The following is a 15,638-nucleotide window of genomic DNA, read 5'->3' as shown; positions in this document are numbered from 1 at the left end:
TGGGTGTTCCACATAGAGTATCATATCATCAGGAAAGAGCAAACGTTTGACTTCTTCCTTGACTATTTGCATGCCTTTTATTTCTTTTTGTTGTCCATTTGCTGAGGCTATAACTTCCAGTACAATGTTGAACAACAGTGGTAAGAGTGGACATCACTGTCCTGTTCCTGATCTTAGAGGAAAAGCTCTCAGTTTTTTTTTCTCCCATTGAGAATGTTATTAGCAATGATTCTTTTGTATATGGACTATATGGTGTTGAGGTATGTTCTTTCTATCCCTACTGTCTTGAGGGCTTTTATCAAGAAAGGATGCTGTAGGGAGTGCCGGAAGATGGCGGCGTAGGAGGACGCGGGGCTCACAGCGCGTCCTGCCGATCACTTAGATTCCACCTACACCTGCCTAAAGAACCCAGAAAACCGCCAGAGGATTAGCAGAAGGGAGTCTCCGGAGTCAAGCGCAGACGAGAGGCCCACGGAAGAGGGTAGGAAGGGCGGCGAGGCGGTGCGCGCTCCACGGACTGGCGGGAGGGAGCCGGGGCAGAGGGGCGGCTCGCCGGCCAAGCAGAGCCCCCGAGTCTGGCTGGCAAAAGCGGAGGGGCCGGACGGACTGTGTTCCGACAGCAAGCGCGACTTAGCGTCTGGGAGGTCATAAGTGAACAGCTCTGCTCGGAAAGCGGGAAGGCTGGAGGACAAAGGGAGGGAGAGCTGCTGAGCCCCCGGACGGCAGAGCTCAGCTTGGCGGGGAACAAAGGCGCCAGCGCCATCTCCCCCGCCCATCCCCCAGCCAAAATCCCAAAGGGAACCGGTTCCTGCCAGAGAACTTGCTCGCTCCGCGCAAACACCCAACTCTGTGCTTCTGCGGAGCCAAACCTCCGGCAGCGGATCTGACTCCCTCCCGCTGCCACAGGGCTCCTCCTGAAGTGGATCACCTAAGGAGAAGCGAGCTAAGCCTGCCCCTCCAGCCCCCCGTGCACCTTGCCTACCCACCCCAGCTAATACGCCAGATCCCCAGCAACACAAGCCTGGCAGTGTGCAAGTAGCCCAGACGGGACACGCCACCCCACAGTGAATCCCGCCCCTAGGAGAGGGGAAGAGAAGGCACACACCAGTCTGACTGTGGCCCCAGCAGTGGGCTGGGGGCAGACATCGGGTTGGACTGCGGCCCCGCCCACCAACTCCAGTTATACACCACAGCACAGGGGAAGTGCCCTGCAGGTCCTCACCACGCCAGGGACTCTCCAAAATGACCAAACGGAAGAATTCCCCTCAGAAGAATCTCCAGGAAATAACAACAGCTAATGAACTGATCAAAAAGGATTTAAATAATATAACAGAAAGTGAATTTAGAATAATAGTCATAAAATTAATCGCTGGGCTTGAAAACAGTATACAGGACAGCAGAGAATCTCTTGCCACAAAGATCGAGGGACTAAGGAACAGTCACGAGGAGTTGAAAAACGCTTTAAACGAATTGCAAAACAAAATGGAATCCACGATGGCTCGGCTTGAAGAGGCAGAGGAGAGAATAGGTGAACTAGAAGATAAAGTTATGGAGAAAGAGGAAGCTGAAAGAAAGAGAGATAAAAAAATCCAGGAGTATGAGGGGAAAATTAGAGAACTAAGTGATACACTAAAAAAAAATAATATACGCATAATTGGTATCCCAGAGGAGGAAGAGAGAGGGAAGGGTGCTGAAGGGGTACTTGAAGAAATTATAGCTGAGAACTTCCCTGAACTGGGGAAGGAAAAAGGCATTGAAATCCAAGAGGCACAGAGAACTCCCTTCAGACGTAACTTGAATCGATCTTCTGCACGACATATCATAGTGAAACTGGCAAAATACAAGGATAAAGAGAAAATTCTGAAAGCAGCAAGGGATAAACGTGCCCTCACATATAAAGGGAGACCTATAAGACTCGTGACTGATCTCTCCTTTGAAACTTGGCAGGCCAGAAAGGCTTGGCACGATATCTACAGTGTGCTAAACAGAAAAAATATGCAGCCGAGAATCCTTTATCCAGCAAGTCTGTCATTTAGAATAGAAGGAGAGATAAAGGTCTTCCCAAACAAACAAAAACTGAAGGAATTTGTCACCACGAAACCAGCCCTACAAGAGATCCTAAGGGGGATCCTGTGAGACAAAGTACCAGAGACATCACTACAAGCATAAAACATACAGACATCACAATGACTCTAAACCCATATCTTTCTATAATAACACTGAATGTAAATGGATTAAATGCGCCAACTAAAAGACATAGGGTATCAGAATGGATAAAAAAACAAGACCCATCTATTTGCTGTCTACAAGAGACTCATTTTAGATCTGAGGACACCTTTAGATTGAGAGTGAGGGGATGGAGAACTATCTATCATGCTCCTGGAAGCCAAAAGAAAGCTGGAGTAGCCATACTTATATCAGACAAACTAGACTTTAAATTAAAGGCTGTAACAAGAGATGAAGAAGGGCATTATATAATAATCACAGGGTCTATCCACCAGGAAGAGCTAACTATTATAAATGTCTATGCGCCAAATACCCGAGCCCCCAGATATATAAAACAATTACTCATAAACATAAGCAACCTTATTGATAAGAATGTGGTCATTGCAGGGGACTTTAACACCCCACTTACAGAAATGGATAGATCATCTAGACACACAGTCAATAAAGAAACAAGGGCCCTGAATGATACATTGGATCAGATGGACTTGACAGATATATTTAGAACTCTGCATCCCAAAGCAACAGAATATACTTTCTTCTCGAGTGCACATGGAACATTCTCCAAGATAGATCATATACTGGGTCACAAAACAGCCCTTCATAAGTTTACAAGAATTGAAATTATACCATGCATACTTTCAGACCACAATGCTATGAAGCTTGAAATCAACCACAGGAAAAAGTCTGGAAAACCTCCAAAAGCATGGAGGTTAAAGAACACCCTACTAACGAATGAGTGGGTCAACCAGGCAATTAGAGAAGAAATTAAAACATATATGGAAACAAACGAAAATGAAAATACAACAATCCAAATGCTCTGGGATGCAGCGAAGGCAGTCCTGAGAGGAAAATACATTGCAATCCAGGCCTATCTCAAGAAACAAGAAAAATCCCAAATACAAAATCTAACAGCACACCTAAAGGAAATAGAAGCAGAACAGCAAAGGCAGCCTAAACCCAGCAGAAGAAGAGAAATAATAAAGATCAGAGCAGAAATAAACAATATAGAATCTAAAAAAACTGTAGAGCAGATCAACGAAACCAAGAGTTGGTTTTTTGAAAAAATAAACAAAATTGACAAACCTCTAGCCAGGCTTCTCAAAAAGAAAAGGGAGATGACCCAAATAGATAAAATCATGAATGAAAATGGAATGATTACAACCAATCCCTCAGAGATACAAACAATTATCAGGGAATACTATGAAAAATTATATGCCAGCAAATTGGACAACCTGGAAGAAATGGACAAATTTCTAAACACCCACACTCTTCCAAAACTCAATCAGGAGGAAATAGAAAGCTTGAACAGACCCATAACCAGTGAAGAAATTGAATCGGTTATCAAAAATCTCCCAACAAATAAGAGTCCAGGACCAGATGGCTTCCCAGGGGAGTTCTACCAGACATTTAAAGCAGAGATAATACCTATCCTTCTCAAGCTATTCCAAGAAATAGAAAGGGAAGGAAAACTTCCAGACTCATTCTATGAAGCCAGTATTACTTTGATTCCTAAACCAGACAGAGACCCAGTAAAAAAAGAGAACTACAGGCCAATATCCCTGATGAATATGGATGCAAAAATTCTTAATAAGATACTAGCAAATCGAATTCAACAGCATATAAAAAGAATTATTCACCACGATCAAGTGGGATTCATTCCTGGGATGCAGGGCTGGTTCAACATTCGCAAATCGATCAACGTGATACATCACATTAACAAAAAAAAAGAGAAGAACCATATGATCCTGTCAATCGATGCAGAAAAGGCCTTTGACAAAATCCAGCACCCTTTCTTAATAAAAACCCTTGAGAAAGTCGGGATAGAAGGAACATACTTAAAGATCATAAAGGCCATTTATGAAAAGCCCACAGCTAACATCATCCTCAACGGGGAAAAACTGAGAGCTTTTTCCCTGAGATCAGGAACACGACAGGGATGCCCACTGTCACCACTGCTGTTTAATATAGTGCTGGAAGTTCTAGCATCAGCAATCAGACAACAAAAGGAAATCAAAGGCATCAAAATTGGCAAAGATGAAGTCAAGCTTTCGCTTTTTGCAGATGACATGATATTATACATGGAAAATCCGATAGACTCCACCAAAAGTCTGCTAGAACTGATACATGAATTCAGCAAAGTTGCAGGATACAAAATCAATGTGCAGAAATCAGTTGCATTCTTATACACTAACAATGAAGCAACAGAAAGACAAATGAAGAAACTGATCCCATTCACAATTGCACCAAGAAGCATAAAATACCTAGGAATAAATCTAACCAAAGATGTAAAAGATCTGTATGCTGAAAACTATAGAAAGCTTATGCAGGTAATTGAAGAAGATATAAAGAGATGGAAAGACATTCCCTGCTCATGGATTGGAAGAATAAATATTGTCAAAATGTCAATACTACCCAAAGCTATCTACACATTCAATGCAATCCCAATCAAAATTGCACCAGCATTCTTCTCAAAACTAGAACAAGCAATCCTAAAATTCATATGGAACCACAAAAGGCCCCGAATAGCCAAAGTAATTTTGAAGAAGAAGACCAAAGCAGGAGGCATCACAATCCCAGACTTTAGCCTCTACTACAAAGCTGTCATCATCAAGACAGCATGGTATTGGCATAAAAACAGACACATAGACCAATGGAATAGAATAGAAACCCCAGAACTAGACCCACAAACATATGGCCAACTCATCTTTGACAAAGCAGGAAAGAATATCCAATGGAAAAAAGACAGTCTCTTTAACAAATGGTGCTGGGAGAACTGGACAGCAACATGCAGAAGGTTGAAACTAGACCACTTTCTCACACCATTCACAAAAATAAACTCAAAATGGATAAAGGACCTGAATGTGAGACAGGAAACCATCAAAACCTTAGAGGAGAAAGCAGGAAAAGACCTCTCTGACCTCAGCCGTAGCAATCTCTTACTCGGCACATCCCCAAAGGCAAGGGAATTAAAAGCAAAAGTGAATTACTGGGACCTTATGAAGATAAAAAGCTTCTGCACAGCAAAGGAAACAACCAACAAAACTAAAAGGCAACCAAAGGAATGGGAAAAGATATTTGCAAATGACACATCGGGCAAAGGGCTAGTATCCAAAATCTATAAAGAGCTCATCAAACTCCACACCCGAAAAACAAATAACCCAGTGAAGAAATGGGCAGAAAACATGAATAGACACTTCTCTAAAGAAGACATCCGGATGGCCAACAGGCACATGAAAAGATGTTCAACGTCGCTCCTTATCAGGGAAATACAAATCAAAACCACACTCAGATACCACCTCACGCCAGTCAGAGTGGCCAAAATGAAGAAATCAGGAGACTATAGATGCTGGAGAGGATGTGGAGAAACAGGAACCCTCTTGCACTGTTGGTGGGAATGCAAATTGGTGCAGCCGCTCTGGAAAGCAGTGTGGAGGTTCCTCAGAAAATTAAAAATAGACCTACCCTATGACCCAGCAATAGCACTGCTAGGAATTTATCCAAGGGATACAGGAGTACTGATGCATAGGGGCACCTGTACCCCAATGTTTATAGCGGCACTCTCAACAATAGCCAAATTATGGAAAGAGCCTAAATGTCCATCAACTGATGAATGGATAAAGAAATTGTGGTTTATATACACAATGGAATACTACGTGGCAATGAGAAAAAATGAAATATGGCCTTTTGTAGCAACATGGATGGAACTGGAGAGTGTGATGCTAAGTGAAATAAGCCATACAGAGAAAGACAGATACCATATGGTTTCACTCTTATGTGGATCCTGAGAAACATAACAGAAACCCATGGGGGAGGGGAAGGAAAAAAAAAAAAAAAAAAAGAGGTTAGAGTGGGAGAGAGCCAAAGCATTAGAGACTGTTAAAAACTGAGAACAAACTGAGGGTTGATGGGGGGTGGGAGGGAGGGCAGGGTGGGAGGGAGGGCAGGGTGGGTGATGGGTATTGAGGAGGGCACTTTTTGGGATGAGCACTGGGTGTTGTATGGAAACCAATTTGACAGTAAATTTCATATATTAAAAAATAAAAAAAAATAAAAAATAAAAAAAAAATAAATAAAATAAAATAAAAAAAAAAAAAAAAAGAAAGGATGCTGTATTTTGTCAAATGTTTTTTCTGTGTTTTTTGAGACAATCATATGGTTCTTATCCTTTCTTTTATTAATGTGGTGTAACACGTAGATTGATTTGCAGATATTGAACCAGCCCTGCAGCCGGGGAATAAATCCCGCTTGATCATAGTGAATAATTCTTTTAATGTACTGTTGAATTAAATTTCCTAGTATCTTGTTGAGAATTTTTGCATCAATGTTCATCAGGGATATTGGTCTATAATTCTCCTTTTTTCTTGGGATTTTTGTCTGGTTTTGGAATCAAGCTAATGCTGGACTCATAGAATGAGTTTTGAAGTCTTCCATCCCTTTCTATTTTTTGGAACAGTTTAATCCTTCTTTAATGTTTGATAGAATTCCCCCGGGAAGCCATCCAGCCCTGGACTCTTGTTTGTTCAGGGATTTTTGATTACTGAGTCAATTTCTATAGGTTATGGGTCTGCTCAAATTTTCTTTTTCTTCAGGTCATCATCTCATGGTTGTGGAATGGAGCCCAACATTGGGCTCCACCCTGAGCATGGAGCCTTCTTGGGATTCTCTCTCTCCCTCTTTCTCTGCCCCTCCCCTAATCATTCTCTCTCTCTCTCTCCAAAAATGAGTAAATAAAATAAACATTTTAAGCCACATTGAGTATGCCTAATGAAGAATAATGATGAGTAGTAGCCATAATGGTAGTAACTGAGGATGTTGATGGTAATGAGTGACATGGTGGTGGTGGAGGTGGTGGTAGTGATTATGGAGTGTTTAGCCATACAAATTTGAATGCTTAGACTCCAAGTTTCCCAAGCTGAAAATGACTCCAAATAAAAGGAAAATTAACACACCTGGGAGACAAACCATGATTCCCAGCACAGGCATAAGCCGGACTCTAATTGCTCCTTCAGCAAAGACTCCAGGGCCTGAAATGACTGCATCCCAGGAGGTTCTGCCCATGTGTTGTATAAACAGACCCTCAGTGACCCATTTTTCATAACCCTGCTGTCCTCTTGGACTACATTTAGGAATAGATACAAATCTGGACAGCTCCCTCATTTCTTGATGTTTAGTTCCTAACTATTGGAACCAAGGCATCCCCTAAAATTTCCAGGAGACTGTGTTGTCTTTTTCTCAACACAGGTATTTAATTACAAATTTAAAGCAATTATATGAAAAAAAATATTTCTTCAGTGAATTCCTCTTTCTAATTCAGGCTTTATTTCTAAGCATTTGTTTACCTTCATCTCTAAGCGTTTTCTTCTTTATGTGCTGAGTTCTCATAGGCTGCAAGCCCAAGCCTCTTATGGTCCGGTAGAACTAGAGGTAATCATTGTAGTAACTGATATCAAATATATGGATCTTGTTTGCCTATTTCATATCATTAGATGATTATGGGAGTAAAAAATTAAATTTAAATCAGTTCTATCTAGGATTTTCCAGTCCACACCACACTGAGTGGTATTTACTCTACACTGCTTTGTAGAACACATTGATTTCTGGTAATGGTGTATTCAAGGTGGATTTTCTATGTTTCTTATTGTTTTAAGAGGTGAAAATTGTGTACAAGGGGAAAAGATAAGATTTTTTAAATCTATTGTTGTTATCTAGAAGAAATTTGTTTTCTCCTTCGTAATAAATGGAAAAAACTTAGCTACTTCTCAGACTAGTTATTGTGAAGTTAAATGCCATACCACCAATAACATAACATGTGAAGTTTACAATGCAAATCTGATTTTTGTGTCTTCACATCCTAAGGATTTAAAGACTCTTATATCTAAGAAAAGGAAATACGGTTAGTGCCAGAGTTATTATTATTATAAGAATCAAATGACACAATGCATTATAAAGTACATTTAATAAGGCGGTTACAAAATGGTTTTTTAATACATTTAAGGGTGCCTGGGTGGCTCAGTCCATTAAGCATCCAACTCTTGATTTCAGTTCAGATCATGATCTCAAGGTTCATGAGTGCAAGCCCTGCATCGGGCTCCACACCATCAGCAAGGAGCCTGCTTGGGATTCTCTCTCTCCACTCCTCCTACCCTCTCTCTCTCTTTGCCCCTTCTCTGTATCTCTGTATGCACAGGTGTACTCTCTTTCACAGTCTCTCAAAATAAATAACCTTGTGTGTGTGTGTGTGTGTGTGTGTGTGTGTGTGTGTGTGTGTATACCCAATGTAAATATATATATGCATAGAAAAATCTAGAAAGATAGTCACTGCCAGTATTAGTCTCTAAATAGTGGGGGAATATGATGTTTATACTTTTCCTTACTTGTATTTCTGATTTTCTACAATGTATATGTATTGCCTTTGTAATTTTTTAAGTGCACCTGAAATTACCAATGAAATCCATCCTGCATCTCCAAAGATTCAATAAATTAAGTTTACTAAATAATAATAAAGTGCTACCTAAAGATAAGCTACAGAAATCAGAAGACGGTTTAGTGGAAACAAAACAGATGGTAGTCAGAAGTCCTGGGTTTTAGGCCCAGTTCTGTATCTACTAACTGTATGATTTGAGGTAACATTTACAGTTTGAATTTAAGAGAGAATGAAAAAATAATATAACGTTCCTCTTTTTTCATCGGCTATGCACAAGCTAAGCCATCAAGTGTAAAGCACTTTCAACCACAACATTGCTTAGAACTGTAGGTGTGTGGATGTAAAAGCCTGCACATCTGGGCTAAAGGAAATGAGCTCATGATCAGGAGAGAAGAGTTTGAGTTCTAAGTCACTGATAATTTTTAGTAAGCTTCAAGAAACTCACTGAGTGTCTGGCACTTCTGTTTTCTCAGTAGGAAAATAGAAACAAAAATCCTACTCGAAACACATTTCTCCTCATACCCCAAATTTGAGGAGTTAATGAGATTGACCTTCAAAGAGCATTATACAAAAGTTAGTAATTATATGAGGAAGTAATAAAAAGAATGAAAATGTAAGGTTTTTAGCCTAAGAGATGTATCTTAGAGATGGGATGGCTATAAGTGTCATATCCAGCAATGATGATCCATGCTCCTTAGGGAAGTGTTGACAATTTGAGTACCTTGCCACTAGGGAAATAATGGGGCCTGGTTTGATATTACAATCTGAACATCATCATCATAATAGCTACTGAGCACTTACTCTGTCCTATATTATGTGCCAATGCCCACCCTGCACCGCAGATCAATTAAATCTGAACATCTGGGGGTGGAGCCCAAGAATCAATACTTTGTAAATACTCCAAGGGATTACAGAACACAGTCAATGTTGAGAACCACTGTCTTACAGCCTCACGTCCAGTGAAAACCTAAGAACAAATTCCAGACACCTAATGACAACTCACTTTTATGGGAACCGAGTGCTTGAAAAAATTTTCTAAATATGCATTATCCCATGTTATTTTTAAAACCGACTTGGAAATTGATTTCTTTTTTTTTTTTTTTTGGTTTTTTTAATGTGTATTTATTTTTTAGAGACAGAATGTTAGTGGGGGAGGGGCAGAAAGAGAGGGAGACACAGAATCCAAAGCAGGCTCCAGGCTCCAAGCTGTCAGCACAGAGCCCAAGGCAGGGCTCGAACCCATGAATGGGAGATCATGACCTGAGCTGAAGTCCGACACTTAACCTACTGAACCACCCAAGCACCCTGGAAATTGATTTCTTTGTCAACAAAAAGCATCCTGCAAGGATTTCATCAGAAAACAAGCTTCATTGCTGTGCAGTTTGCAAACCGAAGAGACACAGCATTGGGCTACAAACCAAAGTAGCTCCGTCAGGGAAGGATCAGACTTGGGGTTAAATAGGCAAAAAACGGCAAGTTCTGTGTCCTCTACAGAGATTGATCAGACTGAGGTCCCAAATTGCAAGTTTCAGGAGCAAAGTGACAAGCAGGATACAGCTCACTATTTCTGATAGTTTCACAATATGACAGCTGCTGGAGAGCATGGCAGGATATGTTGTGAGGATTTCTTGGGGGAGTTTGGGGAGCGTGGGGTTTTTTTTTTTGCAAATTTTACAGAATTTTCTGCAAGCTTGTCATCCCAGGCTGAGACATGGTCATTCTGCCTGATTAAAATTTTAGTTTTTCTCCCTTGACATGAGGGAACTCATCTTGCCTGGCAGCAGTTGCTAATTATTGGGGTCTTTTGTTCTCATTTTCATCTTTCAGATACAGAAATTGACTTGTCACTCAATGATATGGCTGTAACTACCATACTACCCTGACACTGTGTCAATTTGAGAAGGATATCATGCATTCACATTCAGAAACTATCTGGGAATTGCACAGATGACAAGGAAATTTTATTTCTGAAGCATGTCCAAGCACAAAATATGGAGTATGCTGCTTGTTACCTATAGGACAGAGGTTCTCAGACCTGAGCAGGCATCAGCATCATCTGGAGAGAGTGTTCAACCCAGACTGCTAGCCCCAATCCCAGAGTTTCTGATTTGGTAGGTCCCGGGTGGAGGCTGAGAGTTTGCATCTCTAACATGGTGCTGATGCTGCTGGTCCAACAAATGTACCCTAAGAACCATTGCTGTAGGATATTTGAGAAACATAAAAGTGGTAAAAGCCCCAGATCTTGTCCCCTTTTTCCTCCCAACCTCATGGTCTTTGAAATACCCAGAGCCTGGTCTTTCTCCCAGACAACAGCCAAAGGAAGGGAGGATTCATCGGGAAAGAGCCCAGGATCGCCCAACTGAACCCAAGTGCTCAAAACCAGCTTTGCCAAGAAGTTTAAATGTTGGCTCTCATGGGCTCTTCTCTCCCATCCCCACAGGGCTCCCAAGCACAGGAGAATGGCTGCCGAAAATCACTCTACAGTGACGGAGTTTATTCTCAGGGGATTGACAAATCGGCCAGAGCTCCAGCTCCCCCTCTTCCTCCTCTTCCTTGGGATCTACTTGGTCACCATCATAGGGAACCTGGGCATGTTCACGCTGATTTGTCTGAATGCTCAGCTTCACACCCCCATGTACTACTTCCTCAGCAATCTGTCCCTTGTGGATCTCTGCTACTCCTCTGTCATTACCCCGAAAATGCTGGTGAACTTTGTGTCAGAGAAGAACATCATCTCCTATGCGGGGTGCATGTCACAGCTCTACTTCTTCGTTGTGTTTGTCGTTGCAGAGTGTTACATGCTGACAGTGATGGCCTATGACCGCTATGTCGCCATCTATACCCCTTTGCTCTACAATGTCATCATGTCTCCTCAAGTGTGTTCCCTGCTGATGGCTGCGGCCTATGCCATGGCTTTCATTGGTGCAACAGTAGACACTGGCCTGATGCTAAAACTGTCCTACTGTGAGTTCCTCATCAGTCATTACTTCTGTGACATCGTGCCCCTCATGAAGCTCTCCTGCTCTAGCACCTATCATATTGAGATGACAGTGTTCTTTTTGGCTGGATTCAACATCATAGTCACCAGCTTAACAGTCCTTGTTTCCTACGTCTTCATCCTCTCCAGCATCCTCCACATCAGCACCACACAGGGGAGGTCCAAAGCCTTCAGCACCTGCAGCTCTCACCTTGCAGCTGTGGGAATGTTCTACGGATCTACAGCGTTCATGTACTTAAAACCCTCCACGGCCAGTTCTGTGGCCAAGGAGAACGTGGCCTCCGTGTTCTACACCACGGTGATCCCCATGCTGAACCCCCTGATCTACAGCTTGAGGAATAAGGAGGTAAAGGCTGCCGTGCAGAAAACACTGAGGAGAAACTTCTTCAGATGCAAATGTCACCATTCTTCCTCAGGTTGAAAATTGGGAGAAGTGTAGGGGAGAAGCCCTCCAAAAATGTAAACACATGTGAAGGGAGAACCACCACTTCTCAGCATGACTCATTGTATATATTCACTGATGTTTTCGTCCTTCCTTTCTCCTTCTCACATCTCTCATGTCCTAATCTGCTTGAATATAATTTCAAGTTCATATTGAACTTAGCGGTACATAAGACAAATGGAGACAAATTTGAAAGTCATCAAGAAATAACAAATACCCTCTTTCCCACCCAGATTGCTCCCTCTGTTCTCTCTCTCATTATGTGGTTACCACTTCCTTATTCCCGCCAGGATTGCTTACGTGGTCCCTTCACTCAGTTACTGACATCATCATATCATCATCACATCTAACATTTATGGAATGCTAGCCAATCTACTAAGTGTTTTACTTAATTATCTCATGTTCTCAGATGAAGAAACTGATGTAAAGAGGTTAAGTAACTTTCCCCAGATCACAGACCTGCTAACAATTAACACCGAGATTCAAACCCACAACTCATTATCCCCTCTCTCGGCTGACAGTCTCCCTACACAATGTTTTGATATTAGCATAATTATAACCTTTCCATTTCAAAATTCTGGAAAATAACTTCCCCTCCTTCAAGTATCATCACACAGCTCCCAAATAGGCAAGGAATATTATACATTCCTGTAGTCCTTTAACCTCCAGAAAGACTTGACATTTCACATCACCTGCCAATTTCACTCAGTAAATCCTATTGCCATGGAGCAAAATGTCTTCCCCTATTTTTAAAAAATATTTATTTATTTTTGAGAGAGAGACAGAGCACAAGTGGGGGAAGGGCAGGGAGAGAAGGAAACTCAGAATCCAAAGCAGGCTTCAGGCTCCAAGCTGTCAGCACAGAGCAAGCAGGCAACAGACTCAGAGCTGTCAGCACAAAGCCCTATGCAGGCTTTGTATTTTCCTTGTATAGATCTCATTTTTAGGAGTGCTAATGTAAATGTCATTGTGTTCTTAATTTCAAATTCTACTTGGTCTTTGCTCCCATAGAGGAAAGCAATTGACTTTTTTATATGTTAACCTTGTATCCTTCCACCTTGCCATGATTACTTAGTTCCAGGAGTTTTTTGGTTGATTCTTTTGGATTTTCTGCATAGGCAATTATGTCATCTGTGAATAAAGACAGATTTATTTCTTCCTTCTCAATCTGTACAACTTTTTTTTTTCATGTTTTACTGTGTTAGCTAGGACTACCATTACTACACTGAAAAACAGTCATGAGGGGGACATCCTTACCTTGTTTCTGATTTTAGTAAGAAAGATTTGATGTTCTTACCATTAAGTATGATGTTAGGTGTAGGTTTTGTGTAGGTTTTCTTTCTCAAGTAGAGGAAGTTCTTGTTCTAGAGGAATAGAGAATAAACCTACTCTCAGTTTACTGAGTTGTTTCTCTCTTTTTTTTTTCGGGAATGGGTGTTGGATTTTGTCAAATGCTTTTTCTGCACCTATTGATAGGATGATGTGATTTTTATTCTTCAGTCTGCTTATGGATGAAATACTTTAACTGACTTTTGAATGTTGAATCATCCTTACATAACTGGGATAAATCCCACCTAGTCATAGTGTATAATTCTTTACATATATTGTTGGATTCTATTTGTTAATATTTCATTGAAACTTTTTTGTATCTATGTTCATGAGAGATATTGGTCTGTAGTACTGTTTTGTTTTGTTTTCTTGCACAGTCTTTGTCTGGTTTTAGTATTGGAGTAATGATGGCCTCACAAAATGCCACTATCTTATAAAATAAATTGTAGAGATTTGGTATAATTTTTCCTCAAATATTTCATTGAATTCATAGGTTGTCCAGAGTGGGCTGGAGTTGGGTATTTCCTTTTCTCCACAGGAAGCTGGTGCCAGCTAGCGCTTTCCCCCGTGAGGACTGCCAAGAAAAGCCTAATAATTGCCCATGGTCAGGCTTGAAAGATCACACATAGACTTTGGCCTGGAGCAAGTTTCCTCAGCTTCCAGGACCTGGGTCCATCCTTCCAACAGCAGACCACACTGTTGGTATGTTCATTCCCAGGGATGGTCAGGCAGGAGCTGTATGCAAGGGATGTGGATGACCATTGGGCATGTGAACTATAGGTGTTTATACCTGCGCATGTGTAGGTGCCTCACATTGTATAGTAAGTGAGAATGAGAGGGAGAGGGGGTAAGCTGTGGTCCATGGGCAGGCACCTGGGAAACCAGGGTGGCCCTCCCTGTGCTACCACCTTTTGGCATGGAACCTTATAGATTCTCAGGATTCTAAACTTGAATCTGGCCTTCCAGTGTTATGAAAGTAGTTTGTCAAGGTAAGAGGTAGAAACGTGTTTTATTTAACACTTTATTAGGGCTATTCTTTGTTTACTTTTTATTGTGGCAAAAAGCATGTAACAAAAAATTTGCCATCTTAACTGTTTTTAAGTGTTTAACTATTTCAGGAGTGTTAAGTATATTTGCATTGTGAAACAGATTTCTGGACTTTTTCAACTTGCAGATCTGAAACTCTATATCCATTAAATAACAATTCCACTTTTCTTCTTCCTTGCAACCCCTGGTAACTATGATTTTACTTTATGTTTCTATGAATTTGACTACTTTAGATTTTTATTTAAGTGGAATCATACATTATTTGTCTTTTTGCAACGGACTTCTTTCACTTAGCATAATATCCTCAAGGTTCATCCATTTTGTAGCATGTGATAGTATATCTTTGCTTTTTAGGGAGGAATAATATTCCTATGTATGTACATACCACATTTTGTTTCCTCATGCGTTGTCAATGGACATTTGGCTTGCGTCCATTTCTTGGCTATAGTGAATTAGTGCTGCAAATATCTCTTTAAGATCCTACTTTTAACTCTTTTAGAATAGAAATCCCAAAGGGGATTGCTAGCTCATATGGTAGCTCTATTTTTAATTTTTTGAAGAACCTCCATACTATTTTCCGTAGCAGTCTCACCATTTTACTAACTCACCAATAATGCACAACGGTTGCCATTTTCAATATCCTTACCAACACTTGTTTTCTGTTTTCTTTCATAGTTGCCATCCTAATGGGTATGAGGTGATAGTTCATCATGGTTTTGACTTGCATTTCTGATAATTAGTGATATTGAGCATCTTTTCATTTGCTTGCAGGCCACTTATATATCATCTTTGGAGAAATATCTATTCAAGTCTTTCTTAGTCCATTTGAGCGCCTATCACACAATACCACGGATTGGGTGTCTTATAAACAACAGAAATTTATTTCTTACAATACTGGAGGCTGGAAAATCCAAGATGAAAGCACTAGGAGATTCGGTGTCTGGTGGGAGCCTGCTTCCTTGTTTACAGATAGCCAACATCTCACTATAACCTCACATAGTGGAAGGGGCAAAGGAGCTCTCTGGGGTCTCTGGAGTCTCTAAGAGCAGTAATCCCATTTATGAGAGTTTCCTCATGACCTAATCACTCCCCCAAAGCTCCACCTCCAAAGATAATCACACTGGATTAGGTTTTAACACATGAATTTGGGGGACACACAAACATTCAGTCCA

The 15,638-nt window shown here is 41.0% G+C and overlaps 1 protein-coding gene across 1 annotated transcript; it reads left to right on the top strand.

Moving 5' to 3' along the window:
• Positions 1-11,094: 11,094 nt before the first annotated feature.
• LOC144613043 (olfactory receptor 8A1-like) lies at positions 11,095-12,069 on the top strand. The gene has a single exon (XM_078433936.2). It carries the CDS (start codon positions 11,110-11,112, stop codon positions 12,067-12,069), a length of 960 nt encoding a protein of 319 aa, XP_078290062.2. The 5' UTR covers positions 11,095-11,109.
• Positions 12,070-15,638: the final 3,569 nt, after the last annotated feature.

Source organism: Panthera onca, chromosome D1 (assembly GCF_046562875.1).
Source record: "Panthera onca isolate mPanOnc1 chromosome D1, mPanOnc1 haplotype 2, whole genome shotgun sequence".
NCBI lineage: Eukaryota > Metazoa > Chordata > Mammalia > Carnivora > Felidae > Panthera > Panthera onca.
Note: the sequence above shows the minus strand (reverse complement) of the source record. Positions and strands in the feature narration are given on the sequence as shown.

Coding starts and splice junctions, on each gene's coding strand:
- LOC144613043 (XM_078433936.2), top strand. CDS start 11,110: ATGGCTGCCGAAAATCACTCTACAGTGACGGAGTTTATTCTCAGGGGA.